The following is a 26,164-nucleotide window of genomic DNA, read 5'->3' on the forward strand; positions in this document are numbered from 1 at the left end:
GCTGACGCAAGTATGACAAATGGAGGTGTTGGGTTATCTGCATTGATGATTGGTTTACCTGATACACTCCCATTTGCTTTTAAATCGTTGTCTAGCTCTAGAATGTCTTAAATGAGAAAACTCTGAAAGACAGGTGCCATTTTTAAATTAATAAGTTATAGCTTGGTGTGGAAATAAGAAAAAGAGAAAGAAAGAAAGAAAGAAAGAAAGAAAAGAAAGAAAGAAAGGTATTTTTGCAAGATTCATTGTGCTTTTAAGTAAGGAATCTTAAAATGAATATGAAATTAATAATTCACATTTAAATACAAACGGGTTGAAAAATATTCAGTAACAGATTTTATATGGTTATTTTTACTGCCAAATGTTCTTCAACCAGTTGGAACTTACTTTGCGTGTGTGTGTGTGTGTGTGTGTGTGTGTGTAGACATTCCATACAATCTCTGATTCTAAATTCTGAGATAATTTAGCTATCATTGGCTAGATTCGATTTATGTAGCTAATTATTACATTCACAATTGACAGAGGAAAAGGGGAGGGCCTTTGTGGCTCTCATTGAAATCTTGTCTGCAGTGTGATTGGCAAGTAATAGCGAGTTAAATTCCCATCAATCTAGAAACTGAAAATGATTAGATCCAATTCATCCAATTCATTGCTTCCAATTCATTTGCTTCTCTGTTTCCTTGCATTTCCTTCATGGACACAGGACAATATACAGGAGTTTCCTGGGTGGTCTCCCATTCAGTTGCTGATCAGACCAGAACTAGCTAAGTTTCTACAAAAATTGCTGTCTTCAGGCGATACCCCAAACCAATGCAATTTAGTTCTATGGAAGTCCATACCTGTAAAAACATGCAAGATTTACAACCTGCAAACATGGATGTATCAATCTATGGCTTGATAATTAGGTATGCTATTCAGGAAATGGGGCCCAACTCTTCATTGTATTTAAAGGAATGTAATATTTCTGTAAGGGATGCGGGTGGCACTGTGATCTAAACCACAGAGCCTAGGGCTTACCAATCAGAAGGTGGCGGTTCAAATCCCCACGATGGGGGTGAGCTCAGTCCCAGTCCCTGCCCACCTAGCAGTTCAAAGCACATCAAGTGCAAGTAGAATAAATCGGTACCCGCTCTGGTGGGAAGGTAAGTGGCATTTCCGTGCGTTGCTCTGGTTCGCCAGAAGCGGCTTTGTCATGCTGCCACATGACCTGGAAGCTGTCTGCGGACAAACGCCGGATCCCTCAGCCTATAGAGGAGACATAAGTGCCGCAACCCCCAGAGTCGTCCGCAACTGGACCTAATGGTCAGGGGTACCTTTACCTTTACCTAATATTTCTGTGGATGTGGTTTCTGCTATGGCTGGCCCATCCATAAGGCAAGGTGAGGCATCTGACTCAGGTGGCAGGATCCATAGGGGCAGCAGATGCAGCCTGCAAGGAATGCATGACCCACTGCTGCTGCTCTTGCCATGGTAGCAGTGACAGCAGATTCCCCCCCCATGCCACCTGTACAGCGTCCTCTTGGCAAATAGGAGGCACTGCTGGTCCCCTCCCAATCTTGTTCCCAATTTACCGTTAGATCTTTATTCCCCACTTGCTCCTGATGTGGCTCTTCACTTATCCCTTCTTCCCCGGTGGGAGAGCACCATTTTGCAGTCTTGCCTGGATACCACTGCACGCTTGCAGAACCCATGGCCAGGGCAGATTTTGGTAATCTTTTGTAATATGGCACCCTGAGTGAGGCTAAAATTTCGTGCCCCCAATGCATCTTCTCAGTTATGGATCTTTTCAACTTTGCGCCCATTGACTTGGCTTCCTGTGTAGGGGTACGTCAAGGCTCCAGGAAAGCTATACCTCCCCTGGTTGTAGCAAGAGCAGAGGAAACAAAGTAGAGTCCTTTTTAATGAGTTTTATTCAATCCTAATAGTGAGAGACAAAACAACGCAGCAAGCCTTAATAACGGCGTTGCTCCTAACTGGGCTCCTCCTTTCTAGCAACAGCATTCTTCCCTTACAGAGGCCACTCGTGATCAAATGTCTTTGAGTCCTTTGTTCCTGTACTCTTAACAAACACCACGTTCTGGGAGAAGGGGGATCAGAAATACTCTCCAGTGACAATGTGTCATCTGGCTGCCCTGCCGCAGTTTCCCACCCTTTTCCAACTTTTCTGTTAATCTCTCTATGAGCTGTGACTTTCCTCAAAGCCCTCAAAGCTCTGCTGTAAATCAAGGCTGTCTCCCTCTTCTCCTGCAATGTCAGGAGAAGGGGGGGGGTGATTTCCACCATTCTCCTCTCCTCCATCTCGCCCTCTTGAGTCCGATCCCTGATAGGGAACTGCTTGAATCCAATGCTGCCATGGCTCCAGATAACTCCTAGATTATGCAGTTCCAGGATATGCCTACATAATACTTCCAACTCCTTTGAAACCAGATGGGGCATAAACCTAGGAAGCTCCCAGAACCAAATGGTCTTTCAAAGTATCATTGCTTCGTGTTGACGCCTCCGTGCACCATGGGCAGAAATATCTGCAGTACTGGGTGAAACGTACAGCTTGCATTGATGGTACACAAACATAAATAATGTTATACTCCATTGAACAGCTTCAGAGTTTGCACGCACCAGCAAGGATTGCAGAGTTGTTAAGGTTTACTCAGGCTTTCCTTGAATCTGTTTACACAGCTAGAGCATCCCAGGCAATTATCCTATTCATGCTTAATGAAATGTAGGTCTCTCTTTAATAGTGATGACGTCTAAGTGAGGATTTTTATGACTGTATGCTTATTGCACTATTCTCTAATCAGAAGGAAAGCCCATATAGTTCAATAGCTCCCACGTCAATGAGTATAGGATTGCAACCTTAGTCACATTTTTTTTGTTCACCATCTTAGGTCAATCTCAGGTCACCATGTGCGTGCTATGAGTTTTGAACTCTGTCTGATGGCCTTGGTTACACTGTCAGGGTCACCTCTCCTGTGATGGACAGAGACAGGCAAGTGGACCGTGTTCAAAAGAGGCATTTTACTTTCTTTGAACTCAGTTTAGTTTGATTCTGTAAGCAAATCCAAGATAGAAGCAATTTAAGTGTTTCTCAGGTTGGAATAACACACTATAGGAAACAAGTCCTCCATTTCATTGTTGGACTAAAACAATATTGGCCTGAATCCAGCTTTAAATTTATTCAGCTAGTTGCAGAGACAACTGCTGACCACATATGGGATGCACAACTTGCATCCACATTGCAGAATGCACCCAGAAAATTTAGTATGCCCCAGACGAGCATGCGATATGGATCCACATCCAAGCATGCATTGATTTGCAAGTAAATCGGATGTGCACAACAAGACTGTGCCAAGGATCTGCCTTGCTAGATTGTAGCGATCATTTTTATCCTAATGCATTTTGCAAACCAGGGCTCAGCAAATTGGAAAAAGAAAAAGAAAACATTATAATGCCTTATAACATTGTGACACCAGATGGTGCAGTGGAGCTGAAATTGGAACTTCATGAAATGTTCCATTGTGAACTTTAAAACAGGTTGTTGTTTTTTTCCAGAGCATTCTAGAGCGTTTTTTATAACTATGTAGATGCAGTCCCAAAGCTATAGCAAAAGGGGGGAAATTTAAATAAATACTAATTGTCTATTATATATTACCCTAAATCTTTCTGTTGAATAATGTCAGTAAAAAAGAATTTAGCTATTTTTCCTCTGGAAGATTAATAATTTGAATAATTTGGAGACTTTTTAGCTAGTTTTTCTTTATGTACTTTTAAACTTTCTTTCAGCTGGCATTTTACTTTCAAATATGCTTACTGTCCTTTTAAGTTTAGATACAGATTTTGAATATGCCTCGGGTCATAATGCAATGTCATTCTGCTTGCCAGAGGGACAAAATAGCATGGCAAAGGCAACATAATTTTGTGTTGCTCTAACTGGAGTTCCTTGTATCTCAGCAATCAATCCTCTGAAATGTTAGCCTGGCTAGTTTTCTCTGACCTAATGCCAGATTAGGTGACCACTCTCACACAGCGACCGGAGTGATCACACAGAAAGCCATATGCAGTTTGCCTGTCTCTGGTAGGAAACTATATCAAACAGCACGGTGTTCTTTCCTTATGTTTTCTTTAAAAATGATACTGCAGGTTTTAATACAGGCTTTGCTATATGCTTTTCGATCTGAAGTCTTCTTTAACTTCTAGCCACTGGGTGGATACTGGAAAATATGCTAAAGTTCTCCGCACATCAACTTCAGTGTTTTCATGCTATAAATAAATATATGACAGGACGTTGTTGGGAACGGTATGTTTACACTCAACAAAATGGGTGACAGTTTTCTTGCTGTCGAGTGACTAATATTCCATGTGGAAAAATACGAAATTCTTATTAAACTTGGGGCAAAAGAAATTACAACTGCTTGTGCTGCTGAGATTTCTCATAATAACATTCAGCTCTGCAACATTTTAGAATGCTAAAATATAGTGTGGTGCTTTCAAGTTTAGGGACTTAATTTCTGGAACACTATATCCAATTAATGTGTTATACTGGTAGATATAGAGTGAAGTGTGATAGTTTCTTGGCTAACAACTATGTGATTCTGTTTCCTTGCCTGTGGTTATTCTCAGCAAATACCATGATTGTAAGTAATTGAGTATTTCTAAGCCATTGAAAAATGTGCCATTCAAATATTCTATAGGAATTAGAGTTTAGCATGTATCTGTGCATTTGGATCAGGAATGTAAACTGCTATCAGTGTCAATTAATTACAAATGCTAATCAAAATGACCATGCTGTAATAGATAGATAAAGATATAGATATTTAAAAAGAAACAGATGGAAATAATAATGAGCGCTCACACCTCCCTTTGTGACAGCCTTTGTGGGACCTTGCACAGCATCTCCCCGAACCATGTGGGATTCACCAGCTGGGGGGGGGGGCTGGCCCACCACCCTGTCACCTTAGTCATTCAGGATTCCCACCAAACCCCAGTTAAACCTACCAGAGGCTTGTTCAGTGGTGGGGCCAGCCGAGCGGACCTGAATGGGCAGGCTTCCCATTGGTCCGCTTGAGACTCCCCTATCCTATTAACCCTGAGGAGCCCCAGTTCCCTGGCTGGGAGAGATACACACCCAATGACTAAGCCAAGGTCTTCCTACGTCTGAACGGTTTAATAAAATTGTGGCCAATTTTGAATTCCATAACATGTTGTCACGAATTATTATTCCTTCTGGTGGTCTCTCAGGGTCGGGGGGGGTCTCCACCTGGGCACGCAATATATTATTTCATCAAATGGATGGTGGACAGTTTTGTGCAGACATCTTGAGTTGATGAATTTGTGGGTGGTTTTGCTATAACAATTTATGAAATTGTGGTGTGGTAAATGGGGAGGAAGAGAATCAGGTGTGCTGCCTTCAGCTCATTGGAGGAAAGGTGGGAATGCAAATGATGATGATGCCCTTCAGTCAAGTGCTGCAATCCTATTTAATGCAGGGCTTCACATGAATTCTCAAATACACATAGAGCTGTTGGGCATGTGGGTTCCCCATTCACATCAGTGAAAGGAGCTGACCTGTGTAGGCAAAAATAATGTTTGATCTTGTCTGACTACGTCAGTCGCTACATCAGGGCAGCTATACTGCAACTCTTTCAGATGGATCCTTGCAGTCCACCCATGCATTACACTAAATACCCTACATTCGTATGGCTCTTTCAGGTGTTTAAACTGCTTCACATGCGTGACCTACCTGTAAGCCTTATAACAACCCATTAGGGCAAATCACTATTTCTGATATTGTGGATGGGGACATGAAGATGTGTCAGGCTTCAGGGAATCTTATCCCCCTCCCTCATGGCTGGCAGCCAGAAATGGGAAAACAAGAAGTTCTTACCATGGTATTTTATTCAATATTCACAGAGAGAGCCGGATGATGCTGACTCTCAGATAATGGCGCTGCTCCGAGTAAAGTCCCGTCCCCCCCGTCTCTCCTATTCTATGTAATCCCTGTTCTGGCTGATCTGTGCTTTCTGCCGCTGAGCTTTCTGTTCTACTACTCTCAATGCTCACCTGGTCCTGGGAGGGAGGGGTCAGGAATGCTTTCCAAAGACACTGAGTCTGTCAGTTGTCTCTCCCCTGGTGCTTCTTCTTCTTCCTGCTGCTCTCCCAATATTTCCCAGCTTCTCCCCACTGCAGCCTCTGAACTATGACCTTCTGCAAACCACTGTTCTAAATCTATACTGTCCTCCTCTTATCGGGAATGTTCAGGAAGAGGGAGGGCAGTCCCCACCATTCCTCCTCAGTCCAGTCCCTGACAGGATGAGAGCAAGAGTGATTCAATAAAGTCACCTAGAAAGTTCATGACAGAGACAAGATTCAAACAGCATAGTTTCTAAGCCACTAAACTACAGTAGCTCTCTGCCAGAGATGAGTGGCCAAGAGCCCCAGACATGAAGAGAAAGTGCAAGGTCAATCAAAGAGGAGATCCACCTTGGAAGGATCCCAAACCCTCCAATCTTCCTATGTGCACACTGTGACCCAGTTCACAGATAATGCTCAGCCAACCCATGGATTAATGTGAACAAGCAAATGCACAGGTTCCCAGAGACAAGACTGTAGTCACATTGTTCCTTTTCCAGTCCTGCTGCTGCTGTGAATGAAGCCATGGGTTGCCTTAATGTTCACTCTGAGCCCAGACTCCATGGTTTATCTTGCTACAAGTTATGGCAAAGGTTGGTTCTGTGGTTGGTCTAGGGAAGATCAACCACAAGGCTGGGTCTGAATGTAACACTAAGACAAACAATGGTTTAGCTCATAGCAGTGCAGCAGCAATAGAATTGGGAGAGGAGCAAAGGGGTCGTGATCTTCTCTCTAAGAGCCGCCATTTTCTCATTGCTTCTTCTTTTCTTTTCTTTTTTCAGACTGCAATGCTTATTTCAGGGTGGGTTCCAAGCCACAAAATTACAAACAACACACCAGTAATCAAATCAACACTCCTCTTAAAAGCTAAAATTCAGGTTACATAAGCACATGAAATACAATTGCAGTTTACATCCCACAAACAATTAAGTGAATAGCCAGGTCTTAAGTTGTCAGAAGAATGAGACCAGTGATGGAGCCAATGAGCAGAGGGCATTCCACAGCCAGGATGAGATAGCACAGAAGGCCTTCCTCCATGTCTCCACATAATATACAGCTCCCACAGATGGAACATAGAAGAAAGCAGCCCTCCAACTGATTTGAATAGGCAGGCAAGAGAGTAAAGGGTGAAGTGCCCACTGAAGTATTGGGGGCACAAGCCATTGTAGCTTTAAACATAATGCTTCTAAGTCATAGTTAGTATTACCTGAGAACTGGTTCTATATATCTGCAAGATACAGCAAATTGTAGGACAGAGAGGTGATGGATTGGGAGTTAGAGTAGATTGACCTGACTGAAAAATATATAGCAAGTACAGTGGTACCTTGGGTTACAGACCCTTCAGGTTACAGATGCTTCAGGTTACAGACTCCGCTAACCCAGAAATAGTACCTCAGGTTAGGAACTTTGCTTCAGGATGAGAACAGAAATCGTGCTCTGGCGGCGCAGCGGCAGTGGGAGGCCCCATTAACTAAAGTGGTACCTCAGGTTAAGAACAGTTTCAGGTTAAGAACGGACCTCCAGAATGAATTAAGTTCTTAACCCGAGGTACCACTGTACTCAAAGAGAAAAGAAATGGGAAATTAGAGAGTAGTTGGAGATGACCTCAACAGGGAAGGCAGCTACTGTTTCCGTCAACAAAAGTATAACACAACTGATCACAGAACTGGGGAAACTGGAACTGTGGGCGGAGCAGCAATATCAATGTTTATTTGGGGATTCAGAGTTTGTGGTGTCTTGACTGACCACAACGTTTAATGATATTTGGGCACAGTGGGCCACTCCAGACATCCTTTCCACCAGAGTACCCCTCTGGATAGCAACAATTTGGTAACGTTGCAGAAGCATCACAAAACAACTAATAAAGGAGAAAAATTGTGGATGGTGCAGTATAAATTCACAACCAGCACATTAGTGGCATGTTGCAGAATACAATCACAAGAAAGTCACCAGTCTGGGGAGGCCCAAAGTCCAGATGAGGATAAAAGGAAGGGATTTGGACATTTGAGAGACTTTTGCCCTGAAGTCTCATTGGAACTTAGGCTGAAGTAGATGGGAGAACAGGGGAAATAAATAAATGTGGGTGAATCAATCATGTCTGTAGCCTTTTTTTGTCTTTGTTTATTGCACTAGTTCCCTTTGACCTTGCACTTTATCCTCATTAAGTTCAATCTTTTGATATTTCACTTGTCTCTGCTGTGGTGTTTCATAGCTCTTTGTCACTGGGCATTCCTCATCCCAGAGAGGATGTTAAGGTATCTAACTGACCAAATACCAGAAGATAGATATTGTCTCAAATACAGGTTGCTGTGCATCAGTAACTGATACACACACACACACACACACACACACACACACACTGCTTATTATGGGGGGATGCACCCCTAAACATTTGGCCTCATTGAGGGGCAGAATTTCAATAGGAGTAAGAAAATGAGAGTACCCCTAACAATTTTTTTTAGAAACAAAGCACTGTGCTTGTGTGTGTGTGTGTGTGTGTGTGTGTATCCCAAATGATACATAGAATCACTTCCAATGGCTGTTTAACTCTGACTCGACTTAATTCCATTATTTCAAGGGAATGACAGTCTCATCAATACCGTTGTTCAATCTTCCAATCAGAATCCTTAGTCCATCATATAAAATGGATTCCTTCTATAAGTGCAGCACCGCATGTGAAATCTCACCAGTCACCTAGTGAATTGCACACAGTATTGCCTATACTATGGGTAGATTCTTCATTGTCTTTTTAGGCAGATGCTGAGGTGTTTTTAAAAAAATAATAATAATTTGAGTGCATTCAATAGTTATTTTGAGCTACATTTTTAAATATCTACTTGTGGTGACTTGTGTTACTTATCATTCATATTATTTCCTCTTTTTTGCTCACATGGGTTCTTATATTATTATTTTTGTGAGCTTCCTTGACCCAGTTTTTAGATCCAGTTACAGGTGGGTAGCCGTGTTGGTCTGCCATAGTCAAAACAAAATAAAATTAAAAAATTCTTTCCAGTAGCACCTTAGAGACCAACTAAGTTTGTTCTTGTTATGAGCTTTCGTGTGCATGCACACTTCTTCAGATTCACACTTCTTCAGTTTTTAGAGGAAAGGTTGGCTGCAAATAAATAAATAAATGTGATATATTAATGATAATAGCAATGCTGAAGAAAGCACCTTCACCATTATATGTAATTCTTCCCTACATCGTTTTGAAAATAAACTCTGGATAGAATTCTAATTTACTCAGAATTTTCCTAGAGGGGAAATGTAGTTTTTAAAAAAACAAAACGAATATAAATCCGCGTGGTGCTCCCACATATTTTACCTAATTTGAGGAATTTTTTTAATGAAGTCTTTGGTTTTCTGTTTATAGAACGGAGTGTTCTGAGAGTCAACATATTGCGAAGGCGGAACCTTTAAAGCAGAAGGTACAGTTCTGTTGACACTGAAGACGCCTCGGGGGTTGTGTGTGTGTGCTTGAAATCGCTGACAGCTCAAATGGATCGCATGGAACTGCGAAAAGTCAACACAGACCTTGATGAGGAGAGCAACAGCGGCGACAGCACTGAAGACACCTATACCGATATGGGAGATCCAGAAAAGGCCACTATTAGCAGGTACAATTAATTGCCAGAATGAGAAGATAAAAAAAAAAGGCAAGCCCACCCACTCGGTCGTTACTTGAGGAACACACAGTTCTAAGTGGGTCACACATCACAAGATTTAATGATAATGTACACTGTTCTGCTTAGTATAGTTGCATTTAATGAGTTAAGCAAGGCATCCGTCTACCTTTTTCTAGGAATTCTACATGTCTAGATAGGCCTGCCTAAACAAAAGGGCTTCTAGCAGGTGCCAGAAAGAGTACAGCGAAGGCACCTGTCTGGTGTCAATTGGCAGGGAGTTCCAAAGTTGCGGGCGTGGCCATAATAAAAGAATGATTTCATGCAAGGGGGAAATGAGTATTATGTGGCACTCGTAGCAGTGCTAGTTCTGCATTGCAGTTATTGTAATATCATTGAGATTTCCAAATATGATTGAAAGATGCTTTGCAGAGAAGCTTTTTCAAAAAGTGGGGTATACATTTATTAAATAAAGCAACACCGGTGTAAAACCAAAGCCTGAATTTTAAAGTGCAAAGACATTTATTTCTTCTTTCCTTGCTTATCTGTTTGTTTGATTGTTTTGTTTTTAGTCACTTTGTTGGTGATGATGCCGAAAGTCAGAAGTTCCTTACCAATGGTTTTCTGGGCAAAAAGAAATTGGAAAATTATACGGATGAATATGTAAGTCCCTTAGTCACAGTTGAGTTGCAGCGGTGTCCTCGCAGATGCACAACATAACTAATGCCACATTTTCCTTGTCCTTTTCCAACAGAATCCAGGAGATATTTCATTTGGAATGTCATCATTTAACCTGAGCAATGCCATCATGGGCAGTGGAATCTTGGGGTTGTCCTATGCCATGGCCAACACTGGAATCATCCTTTTTGTGTAGGTATCCACAATGTGTGTGTGGGGGGGGGGGGTTGGGGGGGAGAGTCTTAGTTGGAGCTATGATATCCTGAAATAAGAAATTATTCTTATTTTTGTGTATAATTGGTTGGGTCTAGACTTAGTCATGTTCAGAGCAGACCTACTTTTGTTGCAATAATGCAAGAACACTGGGGAAGCATTGCAGAACTACAAATACAGTACATCCATCACTAATGCACTATTAGTGGGTCAGGGATGCGGCTGGTGCTGTGGTCTAAACCACTAAGCCTCTTGGGCTTGTCGATCAGAAGGTCAGCAGTTCGAATCCGCATGATGGGGTGAGCTTCCATTGTTCTGTCCCAGCTTCTGCCAACCTAGCAGTTCAAAAGCACACCAGTGCAAGTAGATAAATAGGTACCGCTGTGGTGGGAAGGTAAACAGCATTTCCATGCGCTCTGGTTTCTGTCATGGGGTTCCGTTGTGCCAGAAACAGTTTAGTCATGCTGGCCACATGACCTGGAAAGCTGTCTGTGGACAAATGCCGGCTCCCTCGGCCTGAAAGCAAGATGAGCACCGCAACCCCATAGTCCCCTTTGATTGGACTTAACCATCCAGGGGTCCTTTACCTTTACCTTTTTTTTTTAGACCTACTTTTGTTGCAATAATGCAAGAACATTGGGGAAGCATTGCAGAACAACAAATACATCCACCACTAATGCACGGATTAGTGGGTCAATGACATGTTGCAGAATACAGCCACCAAAACCCCCGTCAAAATACATACACAAAAAGTCTGGAATGGCACAATCCAGTACTGTTATCAATGCTGTTGTCACATTCAAGACTGTCTCCCTCACTCAGGATCCCATATCACACTTTGAGACGTGCCTTAGATATTTAATCCAAAAATCTATCCAATGCAAATGCATTATTGGTCAACTATCCTGCCTATAACTTGGCTATATTAATTTATATTTGTGTAGGGGGGGGTCCATCTCTCTCTCTGTGTTCCTTGACATAGCAGCAACGTTGCAATTCCAACTGGGACAAATATGCCAAAGGAATAAATAACTCACCTAATTTGTATTTGTGCAATCGAAGTGATACTACCCCTACTGTGGAGACTGGAAGAGAATGCTCTCTGTCCATATGGCACTAAATCTGAAACTCTGTGAATAGAAATGTGTCTATAGACACGCTGCCCCCTAACATCTGACCGTGCCAAATGCTGACTGTGTTGGCATGTAGCTGACGTACACCATCCATATAGCATATGTTTTGACAGGCAACAGCAGATGCCGCTGAGCAACTTTCAAACTATATAGTTAGGCCAATCAGTCTGGGAGACTTCTTTTTAAAAAAAGCTTTCTAGATCAGCAAATGATTTTATTCCTTAAAACCTGTGTTGTGGAACTTTCCAATTTGGAGAAAGGCCGAATGAAAAGTTTAGATTGTTGTCTTGCATTATTTAATAAGAAAAGAAGGAACACTTTTGGTGTTCTTCAAAAAAAAAGTAGAGACCTGAGGGAAGAACATTGTTGCATTGGTAAAAGACACAAAATATAATGCTTTTAAATTTACTTGCTCTAATCGGCAATCTGTGGGCCAAACTGCATGCTGTGCTAAATATATTTTAGCGTTTAATGTGCCATAGTTTTAAGCATGTTTTACTCTGTGTTGCATTTAGACTAGATAATATATAAAAAAAACCCCACTTAGAATACATTGAGGAATGTTGCTTCTGTAGGCCTTTGAACCTTATAGTCAATGTCCTTCAAAATGAAAGCTCTTTCCCCTTTACTGGACTTAAAATAGCACACCTGAATTGATGTCTCTACAAAGGAATGGTTAACTTATCTGTGTAGTTCATTTTATCCTTGCGCGTGGATTTATAACTCCTGTTCTTCCTTACAGAATCCTGCTGCTCAGTGTAGCCATAATGTCTCTCTATTCGGTTCACCTGTTGCTGAAGACATCCAAGGAAGGAGGTATGCCATTTATTATCTAGGTGGCGGGCGAGTCATTTGAGGAGACCACATCCCAACCAGGCAGACCAAAAAAAAAAAATCAAGTTTAACTTGTGCACGTGGCACACTAAAGAGCGAAACAGCAGAGAACAATGACCCAGATCTCCTCAGGAACAATGACAGTGTTATCACAACCACTGCCTGATTGGGCATGGACCAAGAAAAAAAAACACCACATGGAAGCAGCCAATACCCAATCAGTCAGTGAGGCACTGCCCACCAGCGGGGCCTCTGATTGGCCCATTTGATTTTCACTTTTTGGAGGGCAGTCCCGCCCTTTGGCCCGGCCGACCAAGAAAATTCCCAAATGGCCAGCCAAAACTCATGTGCTCTGGCTGCCAGGGATAGTGGCTGAACGTGAGGGGCCGCAATTGCTGGCCACCCAGGAAAGGAGTAAGTGACCATTATGGGCACAAACCAGAATTAAGCAGTTTTAATTTCCACTGATTTCAGGGCAGGTGGGGAGAAAGAGAAACAATCAATCACATACTTAGAGAATAGACATGGAAATAGCTTTCCAGTGACTGCACCTTAGCCCCACTATTATCCATGGTTACCCTCTGAATTGGCTTCCTTCAGAGGGTTGTGCAAAACCCAATCAATGAAAAGATATTTGAAGTAAAACCTTTTTTCTTTCCTGTCGCTCCTAGGTTCACTAATATACGAAAAATTAGGCGAAAAGGCATTTGGATGGCCTGGGAAAATTAGTGCTTTTGTTTCTCTTACGATGCAGAACATTGGAGGTGAGTGGGAAATGTCTTTTTAATGAGAGAGTTTATTGGCTTATAATAAAAGCAATTGGGGCTGGGGGTGTCTGCTGTTGGTGCCACAGCAGCCCTGAGTGCTGCACCATAGAAATAAACTCTTAATTATGGTGCCCAATACAGTAATTACCATACAATGACATTTCTGATACTGAAAGCTATTTTAAAAGTCATGTTAATGCCCCATAGAGAGAGGCCAAAGCATGGCATTCATGATCTACTTAAAAGCCTAAATACAATATACAATGTGGGACCCGTTCCTCTGTTACATTTGGCAGCCAAGGTTGTATGCTACCTAATGTTGATCTTTTATAGCTTACATTGGTCTGGGGAACCTTTTTTCTCCAAAGGGCCGCATTTCTTCATGGTGAACTTTCCAAATGCCAGCAGTGATGGAGCCCAAGGCCAAAGTGGGTGTGACTCTTGCCTTTGGCCTGGCTCTAACCTCATTAATCCTGTATAATACTTAAAGCACAAGCAGAGAAATGAAATTACAGGAACCCAGAATAAAATGGGAAGTACTTTATGTGCTGTGCGTTGCTAGCTTATCATTGTAACAGCACAAAATGTACTTCAGTTTTCTCAGGGAATCACATCCCAGTGGCATAGTGAGGGGGGGGGGAGGCAAGCACATTTTTTGAGGGGGCGCCAGGCACCCCCACAACAGGATCCCTCATCGGAACCTGAATCAGTCCAACACCACCAGCCACAGCAGAGAAGGGAGAGTCGCCACAACACTGCTGCTCATTCTCCTCATCTGCGCTGCGGCACGCTGCCATCGGCAGCTCTACTCCCAAGTCAGGCTTGACCCAGGGGTGCAGCAGGTTCCTTTTGTGCCCATGTCCCCTTGTGGGGGTGCCCCACATGCCTGCCCTGGGTGGAGCTAGCCTCCACTCTGCTGCTGTCAGAGCCAACCAACAATATCCTTTGGAAGAGCTGAGTTCAGAGTAGTTGTGGATGCTTCAGTGTTAAGAAACAAGGCACTGTGGTTTTATCCTAACAAAGCAACAATTAGAATGAACTACAGTTCCCTGTTTTTGAGTGCGATGGGGAAGTTCGGTTTATTCAAAAGCAAATGAAGAAGTTTTCAGACTCCTCCTTTTGCCCAAGCATGGAAGAGAGGGATGTGACAGCCCATTGATTGATTGTTAGGTCTGAACCAAGCCATATGAAAGCATCCTTAAATGACAGAGAAGCACAACATCAAAATGAGCTGTAACTGTTCTGATCAAAGGGTAAGAGAGCATTTGGGCTTCTGGCTGTCCCATATAGGAGTGTAAGGACCATTGTAACAGGTGGGTAATCCTATCACAATGATGATGAGAAAGTTCAGAAGCAAGGGAGAATGTTCCAAAGTTTAAAACTCATCATTTTCTGAATGAATGATTTCCCCATGTAAGCTGACATGAACAGCATTTCTGTTTAACTGAAAATGTAATGATCTGAATGTTTTGGGTACCCTTTTTCAGACCTTGTCTTCATACTCTATTCATCCTTTCTCGTTTCAGCAATGTCAAGCTACCTCTTCATTATTAAGTACGAACTTCCAGAAGTACTCAGAGCATTTCTAGGGCTAGAAGAGAATTCTGGGTATGGGCTTGTTTACATTTCTTTAATTCAACGAAGTCTCCTTATAACCTCAACAGATTTGATTGATAAATGGGTATTCTGTCTTCTCATTCTAGGGAATGGTATCTAAACGGGAACTACCTTGTGATATTTGTGAGCATTGGTGTGATTCTTCCACTTTCACTTCTGAAGAATTTAGGTAAACCAATCAACTACCTTATTAAAATACATCTATAATGACTTACCTCTATCAAACTCTTGAGTTGGTCGTCGAATTTGCACCTGTGGTTTAACTGTGTGTTCACTTTGTTGTTTTTGTAGGGTATCTCGGTTATACAAGTGGATTTTCACTTACCTGCATGGTATTCTTCGTAAGTGTGGTAAGTAATTATAGGAAATGGTGTAGCAACATATGCAGAACCATGTGTGTATGTGTAATATATGTGTAAGTGGCAACAGAGTGTGCTTATAGAGTGTGGACTGTAGCTCCAGCCAGGGATGCTGTTAGAGACATATCACACTCAGGGCACAGGCCATTGGTGCAAATTTGTTACACTTGCTGATTGATATGTAAAGATGCAAATTTAGGATTCTGAGCAAATTGAAGATAGCTGGGGTCTCACCTGTAAGCAAAGCTTTCAACAACAACAACAAAAGTTTAAAAGAAGGAGAAGAGGCAGGAGATCTGGGACCTCAGAACAAAAAAAACCAAAAAAAAACACCCCTAAAAACAAGACTAAGTCTACACCATAACTGTTGCAACAGAAGTATGAGCCTGTGGTTTAGGAAGTGTGCTGAGTAGCCCAGAGTGATAAAAATGAGACAAGATCACGGCATGGTCTGGCCGTGTTGTGAATGAGTTTAGAGAAGAAGCAGAGCAGGGTAACTCAACTACGAGAGGCAGAGCTGCAACAGTAGTCTCACCTCGGCAGTGTAGTTAGTTGTAGCTTACTTGGGGTGAGGGTAAGGGTTGAGGTGACAGAAAGTTGAGCGCGGCATAGCACAATGGCGTCAGCACTGGACTGCAGCCAGTGTGCCATACTGCAATGACCTCTCCCCTTGTGAATGCCAGTGATGTTGATGCTGGAATGCTATTGCTGCAGCTCCACCTTGCTGGGCAAGCAGCTCCTGGGATTAACCATGCTTCCAAGCTGCAAAGCAGACCTGTTAAGACATCCCAGGCAGTAGACCAAATAAGCATAGGAACCATTCAAGTCCAAATCAATTTCCTCTTCCATTTACCTGTCCACTTTCATCACACACACACACACACACACACACACACACACACACACACATCTTTATGATGCACACCCCTTTAGGAAACAGCAACCAAAAACAACAACAAACCCTTTCTTCTGAAAATTTGACAGCTGCGTGCTTCAGAATGTTTTCATCTCAATCTTAGTTGAGTTTCTGTGGAGTAAGCAGATAAGTATTGTAGCCATCTGCTAACCCAAAGGACACCAGGGCACTGTAATATATGCAAAATGCCTGTGAACAAGATGAATAAGCTTTGCTACAGGATCGAGGCTGTCAACCTGCAAGGTCCACCCACCCACTTCAAATGAAATCCTTAAAGCTCCCCATAATTTTCTGTTGCAGCTGCTGGAGAACAAAAAAAAAAAAAAAAAAAAATCCCCTGAGGATTTTGGTGCACATGGCGCAGAGTGTGGGGACTAGAGTGGCCCTTCAGAATGCTCTATGCTTTTTGTGTGTGCAGAGCAGACCTTTGGAATGCTTCTCCAGGACCCGAGCTCTGTGGTTTCTTTTCCCAATCCCTCCTGACAGTTCTGTTGTGCCATGAATTTATCCCCACTTGTGACTGCAAGGAATCAATCACAGACAGCACAAACAGGAAAACAGAAACATCACTTAATTAGATATAACTTTCCAGTAGCACCTTAGAGACCAACTAAGTTTGTTCTTGGTATGAGCTTTGTGTGCATGCACACTTCTTCAGATACACAGATACACACGAAAGCTCATACCAAGAACAAACTTAGTTGTCTCTAAGGTGCTACTGGAAGGATTTTTTTTTTCTTGACTATGGCAGACCTACATGTAACTGGAGATTGTGAATGAGTTTAGAGAAGAAGCAGAGCAGGGTAACTCAACCACGAGAGGCAGAGCTGCCTTGTAAAGGCATTCAACATTTCAACTTCTTATTTGCCATATTCAGTCTCTTGATATGTATGTATATTTGTAATCTTACTTTAGGTCATCTACAAGAAATCCCAGATACCGTGCCCTCTCCCAGTCTTGGGCAGTGGTGCTGGCAATTGGTCCTACAACAGCACCACAGCTCCATTGCATGCCGTGATGCTACCCAACGATTCTGCCAATTCCGAAGTAAACTTTATGTTGGACAGCACCTACAAGCAGTATTCCAGTTTTGAAGAAGCCAAAGATAAGACTCATCAGAGCGGAGTAGAATATGAAGCCCATGGAGAGGATGATGAGAAGTGTACCCCCAAATATTTTGTGTTTAACTCACGGGTAAGGCTCTCTTACGATTTTGCTTCACACAGAACTGCCTGCCTGCTGTTGCCCCTTGACTGACAGAATTTTATGGCACAGAGTCATTCTGGGAGTTGCAGGTGTCACCAGATTGCCCCAGTCATTATGCCAGTCTGAAGCATTTACTGGGCTCCTCTTGAAGACCAAAGACCCACTGGGTGTCTATCTAGATTGAGATTATTTGTCTCTTTTTAATAAATACTGATTGGGACCTGCTGGCTAAGGCTGGTGGGAGATCTAGCAACATCTAGAGGACACTACATTGGCTACCCTCGAGCCAGCAGTACACAGGGGATGGTGGTGGCCAGTGGCTATGCCATCTCTTTGCTGTGTTTATGGTTCCCCAAATTTATACACAAGATATCATTTTGATAACCAATTGCATAGTGTTCCTTCATTTAGTCCCTACTCAGTGCTTCCATTTTGTCTAGACCTTTACCTGGAACAGCTGCAGTATAAAGCCAGTCACTTTGCTCAGTAAACGTGCACAGTGAGATGTGGAAAAAACTAACCAACAACTGGGATCTTGTTTTTTGCTTTAGACTGCCTATACAATACCGATCCTGGCCTTTGCGTTTGTGTGCCACCCTGAAGTGCTGCCCATATACAGTGAACTGAAAAAGTAAGATTGCCTCTCATCAATATACTCTACTTAAAATAGGCTCATTATTGAAACCTTCCCTCTCCTTTTCTAATTTTAATTAAAAAATACTAATTGATTTTCTACTAATGAATTATTTTCCCCTATTAATTTTCCTCATATATTTATTGCTTTTGCTGTTGTCTTTATATATTTATATCCTTTAGTTCAGGGATTGAGAACCCCTGTCCCAAGGGCCAAATTAATTCTGCCAGGGGCTCAGTTTCCCCCAGTCATGTCACTAAGGCATTTGGTGGTGGTGGTGGTTGGTGTGTGGACTACAACTCCCATCATCATGACCTTTGGCCATGCTGGCTGGGGCTGATGGGAGATGGAGTCCCACAGTTCCCCACTCCTTCAATAAAAGGAATTGCAATAAAGGGCATTGCGGTATACACAATTACTTCAGCTAATTAGTCTTTTCAAGAAAGTAATGGCTTCTTCATTCATTATGCGTATTTTTAATTTTTTTTTTTTTTTCATTTTCCCACTCAGCCGATCACGAAAACGTATGCAAAGCGTTGCCAATGTCTCCATCACCGGGATGCTCGTCATGTACCTCCTTGCTGCTCTGTTTGGCTACCTGACTTTCTATGGTGAGTCAAAACTCTCTCTGTAATTGAGATGGGTGCCATTGCAGGCTGGATTTCCCGTGCACACGCTGAGATCCAACACTGGAAATCCCAGGGACTGTTTCCCAGGCGCAAGAGGAAGCCTCTGACTCCACCTACTTTTGCCTAACCAGCAAATCATGAGTGGGTATGGGCCACCAGGGAGCCTGCCCCCTCCAGTACGACACATAGGCCCATGGCTTGCCCTGCAGCTTCAGAGCAAGTTAGGCAACTAAAACAACTGCTAGTGTTTAACATGGTTAAGTGTTATTTCTCATTTGGGCCTCCCAAAGCTAAATAATTGTCTGGTCTGTTAATTATAGCTTCTCAAATTGCAATTTTGTGTGTGTCCCCATATATGTCTATGGCAGTGAGTGGACATGAGATTGCCTGAGAAAGCTGACTTTCTTCATTTCCCTTTTGCAGGCGAAGTGGAAGATGAGCTGCTTCATACCTACACCAAAGTGTACACTTTTGACACCCTGCTTTTGATGGTTCGCCTTGCTGTACTTGTGGCTGTGACCCTGACTGTGCCCATAGTCCTGTTCCCTGTAAGTCAAGAGACTGTTACCGGTATTAAATGATCTTTGAGCAGCCCATACCAGAGGACCTTTTACAGACTGGATGTTGAACTGTAGCCATGTAGCTGCTTTTCCATGTTTATGGGGGGGTCTTTTGATCAGACCAGTCACGACCCTGGTTGAGTTTTTTGGGGGGAAATGAAACTCAAAGTTGTTGACACTATTTTCTGGGAAATTCCGGGCATATGACAACCCTATTTCTAGTCTGGACTTGTTATTTGTCCCTGTTGCCCCATAAACAGTAATACCCATCTGTCAAAGCCACTAAAATCAAGTGTGAATAATTATTCACAAACAGGGAGAGATAGAGAGAGATACACAAAAAAACTCCACCCCGATTACGTCAACAAGAAAGGAACCCGGTGTTTGTTTTTCCTTTTTACGTTGATTTAACCACTTTACACTTACCCACGTGAACCTCTTTTTGAGAGAGCTTATAAGAAGCAGTTCCTACTTCTTTTTAAGCATTTAAGGGGAAATGGCAGAGGGGCAGGGAAAAGCCCAGGTCTCAGTGCCACTTTTGCTGTAGCTGTTGGTGACTTTGGGCTATGTATTTGTTGCTATTCCTGTTCCCAAAGTAGTAAGCACACATGTGCTTTCTCCAGGGAGGTGACTAAGTATGAAAGCAGGGCGCATTCAAGTCAGCTTGAATTGTTGACAGATCTCCAACAACCTGTGTTAGATCTTCTCAGCTTGCACACTACAACAGCTATCAGCTCCCCTGAGTTTCTCAAGTTACAGTTACACAACGTCCTTAAAGGAATATTGCATTGCAAGACTGAAGGCTACGCTTTGTCTCATGCTCATAGGGTCCAGATAAGCTATGAAATATCCCCCTACCCCACTACCCAAATTCAGACAGTAATAATATATTTCCCCATGGATCCTAATGGCATAATGCCTCGGTAAACCTTACATTGTAAAGGTCATTCTGAAGTGCCAGAATCACTCCAAAAAAAGCTCCCAGTTAGTGTGGAGAAGTGGGAGGTATAACAAGATGTGGTGTGGGATTTAGTCTTCCAGACACCCTTTCATCCCTCTTCCAGAACACCATCCCATTCTATTCTTTGGTTTTCCCTTCTCCACTAGATATTCAGATTTTCTATTAACTACAGAGCACATTTGATTCTCACTGGGCTATTCTGCTTTGAGTGTATGTGGGATTTCCCCCCCCCCTTTTTAGAATCCCCCCTAAAAGTTTCTTCTCTCCTTCGAACCTTGAAGCTCTCCTGAGCAGAATACTACCTTCCTCATGCGCTAGGGTGGTGCATTTTTTGGCTATATAAGAGTCTGTGCTTACTCCCAAACATTGGTACTAGAGGGAATGTTTATGGACAGGGTCAGATTAAGACCTCTAGAGGCCCCAAACACTGAAATGATTGTAGTGCCTTCCCCCATGTCATTCAAAATTTAAAAAAACAAGGCTAAACCATTAAATACGGTTTTGTTTTTCCAAAATGTCACAAAACTTGCATGTATGCTGGAGTTGAAATAGCAGCTTATTGCTAGGTTTTCTGATTGCAAAATTCTGGAGAAGTTCCTCAGCGAAGCATGTCTGCTTCCCTACACAACAGGGAAAGGGAATCGAGTTTGTCCTGACACATTGTTGTTCACCGAGGGCCTTTTTTAGGTGGCATAAATAATATTAAAGAGACAGAAAAATGGGGGAAGTATGTGTGGCAGAGACAAGGAAGTCTAACAAACTTCTGATTTTTCCGATGATGACTACTTTTGAAATATCAAATGTAAAATTCTTTTAAAAAATAAAAAACACCTTTTGGGTGCTTTCCTGGTAATTGGGTAATCCAGCATGGGTCTGAATTGACCCTGATCTGCTAGCCGTTTTTGCTGTCCTGTTGCACTTAGACATTTTTGCTTCTTCAGCTGTGCAAAGGACTTGGAGTGTGTAACCCTATCCGCAGTTGCCAAGTGGCGCTGCCTTGACCTTTTACCTAGTTACAGTATTATCTCTGCAAGTACAAAAGCTGCAGAAAAGCTGTTCAGGTTTGGGAAGTTTGCAAGGTCAGGGCAAACAAAACTGATATATCTCTGTCATTTATAGACTGAATGATCGAGTGTACGAGTACTTACATTACACTTTTTTTCCACTGAAAGCAAAGGCGTCTGCTTTCTTTATAACCTACAATAATTTTGAGAATAAGGGGAAAAAATCCCCCATGTACTTAACCATTACTGAGTTAAGAAGTTCAAAGGATTTTTGCATGTGGTATTTCTTTTTTACTAAAAAGAAAGAAAGAAAGAAAGAGTGTGCTATTTTCTTCTAGTAGCAGAAACATCTTTTCCTCAAAGTATTTATCTCCCATTTACATACTTTTTATCAATATTTCGAATTCTGCTGCAAAGTACACACGTTAGTCATAAAACTATTAGCGTTGTTGGTTTGTTTTATTTATGAAAAAGATTTATATACTGCTGTAGCCTTATAAATATCACAGTGGTTTACAACACTATATAAAGATAAAACCAAACAATAAAATTGTGAAAAGTTAAAAATAAGTTAAAAGCAAAAAGAAATTAAAAATAAACATTGATAGACCATTGTGGGAGATGCACTCTTAACTGCCTGCGTAATATGGAATAGAAACATTTTCAGCACTAAAAGGGAATGCTTATAAAGATGAAGAGAAAGACAGGGCGCTTTAAATTTATTTATTTATTTATTTATTTATTTATTTATTTATTTATGCTGCATAATTACCCAGCATCAATTCTAAATTTAAGATGATAAAATATGCTGGTTAACATTTTCTTTTCTTTTTTCTTTCAACAGATTCGTACTTCGGTTACTGCACTCTTGTTTCCCGGAAGGCCTTTCAGCTGGATAAGACACCTTGTGATTGCTGCAGCAATCCTCGCCTTCAATAACGTCTTAGTTATTTTTGTCCCTAGCATTAGAGACATCTTTGGATTCATAGGTATGCTTTGGAATAAAATCCTAACTTATCTTACTGTTCCTCCGAGGAAAACAAATAATGTTTGCCGAAACACCTGTACTGCAGAATTCAGTGCAGTAGGAGCAAAGATGGCCATACCATTGGGCAGAGTGGGGCAGCTACTTCAGGCTGGGGGGTGGGGGCAATGCTGACAACCTCCAGGCTGTTCCTTCTCAGGGCCTAGGCCATCCCCCTCGGTTGAAAGACAGATCTGTATGTGCCATGTGGCCTTCTTTACAACCCCATAACTAACACACACACCCAAATCAGGCTGTTGGCAACCAGTAAACTGCTCCTTTTTGGAGGGTGGACACCATGCTCTGAAATCAGTTACCAAGTCTGATATGACAGATTTCAGGAAACCAGCCCTTTCAAACAAGACCTTTCGCTTCAGGCATGCCTTTTATAACTAAAGCTTGCCTTCCGATATACACTTACCTGGAGGTGAGTCATATTGAACTTATAATGCCTATATCATAGTAGACAGGCATGGGATTGAACTATTAGATACAGTGGTACCTCTAGATATGAACGGGATCTGTTCCGGAGCCCCGTTCGTATCCTGAGAAGTCTGCAACCCGCAGCACCGCTTCTGCGCACGCTCGGGTTGCGATTCGGCGCATCTGCGCATGCACGTGACGCCACTGCATGCAACTGCGCATGCGCGACGTGCCGAACCCGGAAGTACTCCGTTCCGTTACTTCCGGGTTCGGCGCGTTCATATCCCGTGCCGTTCTCAACCCGCAGCGAACGCAACATGAGGTACGACTGTATAGTTTAAGGCTGCAGTTTTGTGCACACTTACTTGTGAGTAGTAAACTCAGGCCCCATCTGCACTATACATTTAAAGCAGTTGTTGGCATCTTCCTTTCTGGCTGGCATCTAAAGATATGCAATGAAGGCGCCCGGTGAGCTTCCCTGAAGAGAGCATTCCAGGGAGCTACCACAGAAAAGACTCGCTCTTGTGTTGCCATCCACTGGGCCTCTCATAGAGGTGGCCCATGAAGAAGGACATCAGATGATGATCACAGGGTCCGGGTCAGTTCATATGGAGAGAGGTGGTCCTCTAAGGCTGCTGTCTCTTACTAAACATTAACCATTTGTGTCTTCTGCTTCAGGTGCCTCTGCTGCCACAATGCTGATCTTTATTCTTCCTGCTGCTTTTTATCTCCGGATTGTCAAGAAAGAACCTTTCAGGTCCCCTCAGAAGATCGGGGTAAGTAGACGGAAAGCAATCAGCACCGCAGTTCAGTATCACCAAATCATAAACCCTTTCCCCCACTAATATGGGTTTCTTTTCTCTTTTTCCTTCTCAATTACAGGCTCTGGTTTTCCTGATTGTTGGTGTCATCTTTATGATTGGAAGCATGACACTAATTCTCCTGGACTGGATTTACAACTCTCCAGGTTCCAAGCAGCATTAATCTGGAAGAAAAAAATAGAAAATAATTGTTTCTTCTTTCGCGTTGGAAATGGTTGAATGCAATCATCCAAAACAAGAGGGGAAAAGACTTTTGACACATAGAAGGGGACATTGCTTCTAGTCAATAACTGCAAAATTCCAAAGACTTTTACTAGTAATGCCACTAGGAGGATCCTATGGAATATTCAAGTGCCCTTTAATAAGGGATTGTTATTTATGCATTAATGCCTGTGCCAAACTTTTCTGGACCAGGATAGAATTAAAAAAATGTGTATATAGTCCTTGAAACAGACTGTTACTGCTATTGTTGTTTTGATAACCACAGTTTCTAGAATACGGAGACAATGTAGTAGCTCAGAAGTTACCCTAGTGCCTTGTAAAATTGTCTGTGGGTATGGTTTATTACAGAATATGTTGCACCCTATTTCTAGATAGAGGCTGGAATATTTGGGAGTTGTTCAAAAGCTAAGACCACCGACAGCTCAAAACTGAGTGTGTGTATATATGTATGTATAGTGTGTATGCATGTACATAGACACAGAAGGGAAGAGAAAATAAAAGCAACAATTGTGTTGAATGGTTGTTCATAAAGTTAACAAGTACGGTCAAGTTGTGAGCACCAACCCTTTGTAAGTATTTTACTTATCGAGCAATAAATTATATGGACAGGTGATCACAGAAGTGCTCTGTGTTGAAGGTGCACAAGCATGGTCAATTCTTGGCCATCATAACTTTCAGCAATCTCCTTTTCCTGTTAAAAAACAACAACAACTGGCTGCCGTTGCTTTTGGTGGGGCGTAACTGTCCCATCTCTCTCAGCAAGTTGCAGTTACTGTCAATTACAATCAACAACAACTAGCCACACCAATATGATTGTGTCTTGCCCTAGGGGGGCCTTCAAAGCTTCTCCAATTGGCAGTGATGCCGCCATTATGAGCATTATATGAAGCCTCTATACTCTTGTCAGGTATTCCTGGTGGCCACTGAAGGATGAGTGGAACCCTTAACATGATGACAACAATCTCATAGCAAGCACATCTTATCTTTGTCACTGTAGCACTTGTTAGAGGGAGGCTGGTTCTGGTAGGATCCCTGTGGTGAGCAAAATATTATGCCTCTGCTAGCCAGAAACCTGATCCTGCAATTATAATTCTGTTTTGATTACCTTCTAAGACAAGCTGGATCTCTGTTTGCATTTTGTCTGGGAGGCATGAACAGGAGAGGACTACCACACTTGGGTCCTGTTTGTGGCTTCCCAGAGGCATCTAGTTGGCCTCTGTATAAACAGAATGCTAGACTAGATGGGTTTTGGGTCTGATCTACCAGAGCTCCTATGAAGTTCTTAAGTCTTCCACTATAACTCAGATGGGTGTAAGGAGATCGCAAGGAACGTGAAAAGCACACTTACCAGTATTGTTAAATGCATTTTTGTTTGATAAATGGTCAGTGCAGGAAACAGTGATCATTGCTATATATGTACTATATAAATATTTATGTATATAATCTTATTCACTATTGAATGTTGCTGTACGATACAATGTTTTGATTTTTATATATCTTATTTGTGTAGTTGTTTTCATAGTCACAACCTTTATACCATTTTGAAAGCAGGGGAGGGAGGGTTTTTTTCCGGAGGGGCTCACTTTACATCTCAGTGTTTGGAACTTATCTATGGAAGTCCAAAAGATTACCCAAGTAGAATAAGGCAGTCAGATGTTACCAAAATGGATTATTACAATAAACTTCAAGAATTCAGGGTTATGGCCTGCTTTTGTCAATGTGTTGTTCAACATTTTATTTTTAGAACAGACAGAGCACGCTTGCAATTTAGGATTCAACACTACTTGCTGGGAATGGGATTTGTTTCCCAGGTATGTTGTTGTTCAGTCGTTCAGTCGTGTCTGACTCTTCATGACCCCATGGACCAGAGCATGCCAGGCACCCCTATCCTCCACTGCCTCCCGTAGTTTGGCCAAACTCATGCCTTCCCAGGTATACGGTGTTGCAAATTGTGGCACTGCACTAAAGAGAAGCATAAAAGCCCCAGCTTGAACTGCTTTGCAAGTGCAAAAGCACATTATTAGGTGTACTTGGGTGGTAGACAATGAAGTTTTACTCAGAGTAGGCCCACTGAAATCAATGAACATGGCCAAGTTAGGTTCATTTAATTTCAATGGGTCTCCATTCAATGGGTAAAACTGAATTGAATACCGTCATTGGTATGGCTGAGAAACCGTGAGATGCTGTGGACTTTCCTCTCCATAAGCAAGGTGGGAGGTTGGCAGGTCAAAGCCTTCCTGGTGCAGCAGTGGGAAGCTCTATCAGAATTGCTTTTCTATTAATGGTGCTCTGTGGGTAGTAGAGCTGGAAATGGGACATAGTGGGGTGGATGAAAGAGTCCTTGGATCTGCAGGATCCGAAGGCCACTCATTCTCCCAACCCCTTCCCATCCCCCAAAGAGCAAAAAACCCAAA

The 26,164-nt window shown here is 42.3% G+C and overlaps 1 protein-coding gene across 5 annotated transcripts in view; it reads left to right on the forward strand.

The window, feature by feature from the left end:
- Positions 1–25,456, forward strand: part of SLC38A4 (solute carrier family 38 member 4) — a 39,643-nt gene extending 14,187 nt beyond the window's left edge. For 2 of the 5 annotated variants that reach the window (XM_033162362.1, XM_033162365.1), the window contains exons 2-16: positions 9,500–9,743; positions 10,322–10,412; positions 10,504–10,619; positions 12,516–12,589; positions 13,279–13,371; positions 14,901–14,982; positions 15,078–15,160; positions 15,283–15,341; positions 17,182–17,460; positions 18,024–18,103; positions 18,617–18,717; positions 19,159–19,283; positions 22,105–22,249; positions 23,386–23,483; positions 23,590–23,691. In XM_033162362.1, coding sequence (XP_033018253.1) covers positions 9,625–9,743; positions 10,322–10,412; positions 10,504–10,619; positions 12,516–12,589; positions 13,279–13,371; positions 14,901–14,982; positions 15,078–15,160; positions 15,283–15,341; positions 17,182–17,460; positions 18,024–18,103; positions 18,617–18,717; positions 19,159–19,283; positions 22,105–22,249; positions 23,386–23,483; positions 23,590–23,691 — 1,647 coding nt within the window. In that variant the 5' untranslated portion in view covers positions 9,500–9,624. Of the gene's footprint in view, positions 1–211; positions 228–3,969; positions 4,073–9,499; positions 9,744–10,321; positions 10,413–10,503; positions 10,620–12,515; positions 12,590–13,278; positions 13,372–14,900; positions 14,983–15,077; positions 15,161–15,282; positions 15,342–17,181; positions 17,461–18,023; positions 18,104–18,616; positions 18,718–19,158; positions 19,284–22,104; positions 22,250–23,385; positions 23,484–23,589 lie in introns of those variants that run through there. The other 3 variants (XM_033162366.1, XM_033162363.1, XM_033162367.1) reach the window with 3 other exon arrangements.
- The last annotated feature ends 708 nt before the right edge of the window (positions 25,457–26,164 follow it).

This window comes from Lacerta agilis, chromosome 10, assembly GCF_009819535.1.
Source record: "Lacerta agilis isolate rLacAgi1 chromosome 10, rLacAgi1.pri, whole genome shotgun sequence".
NCBI classification, from domain to species: Eukaryota; Metazoa; Chordata; class Lepidosauria; order Squamata; family Lacertidae; genus Lacerta; species Lacerta agilis.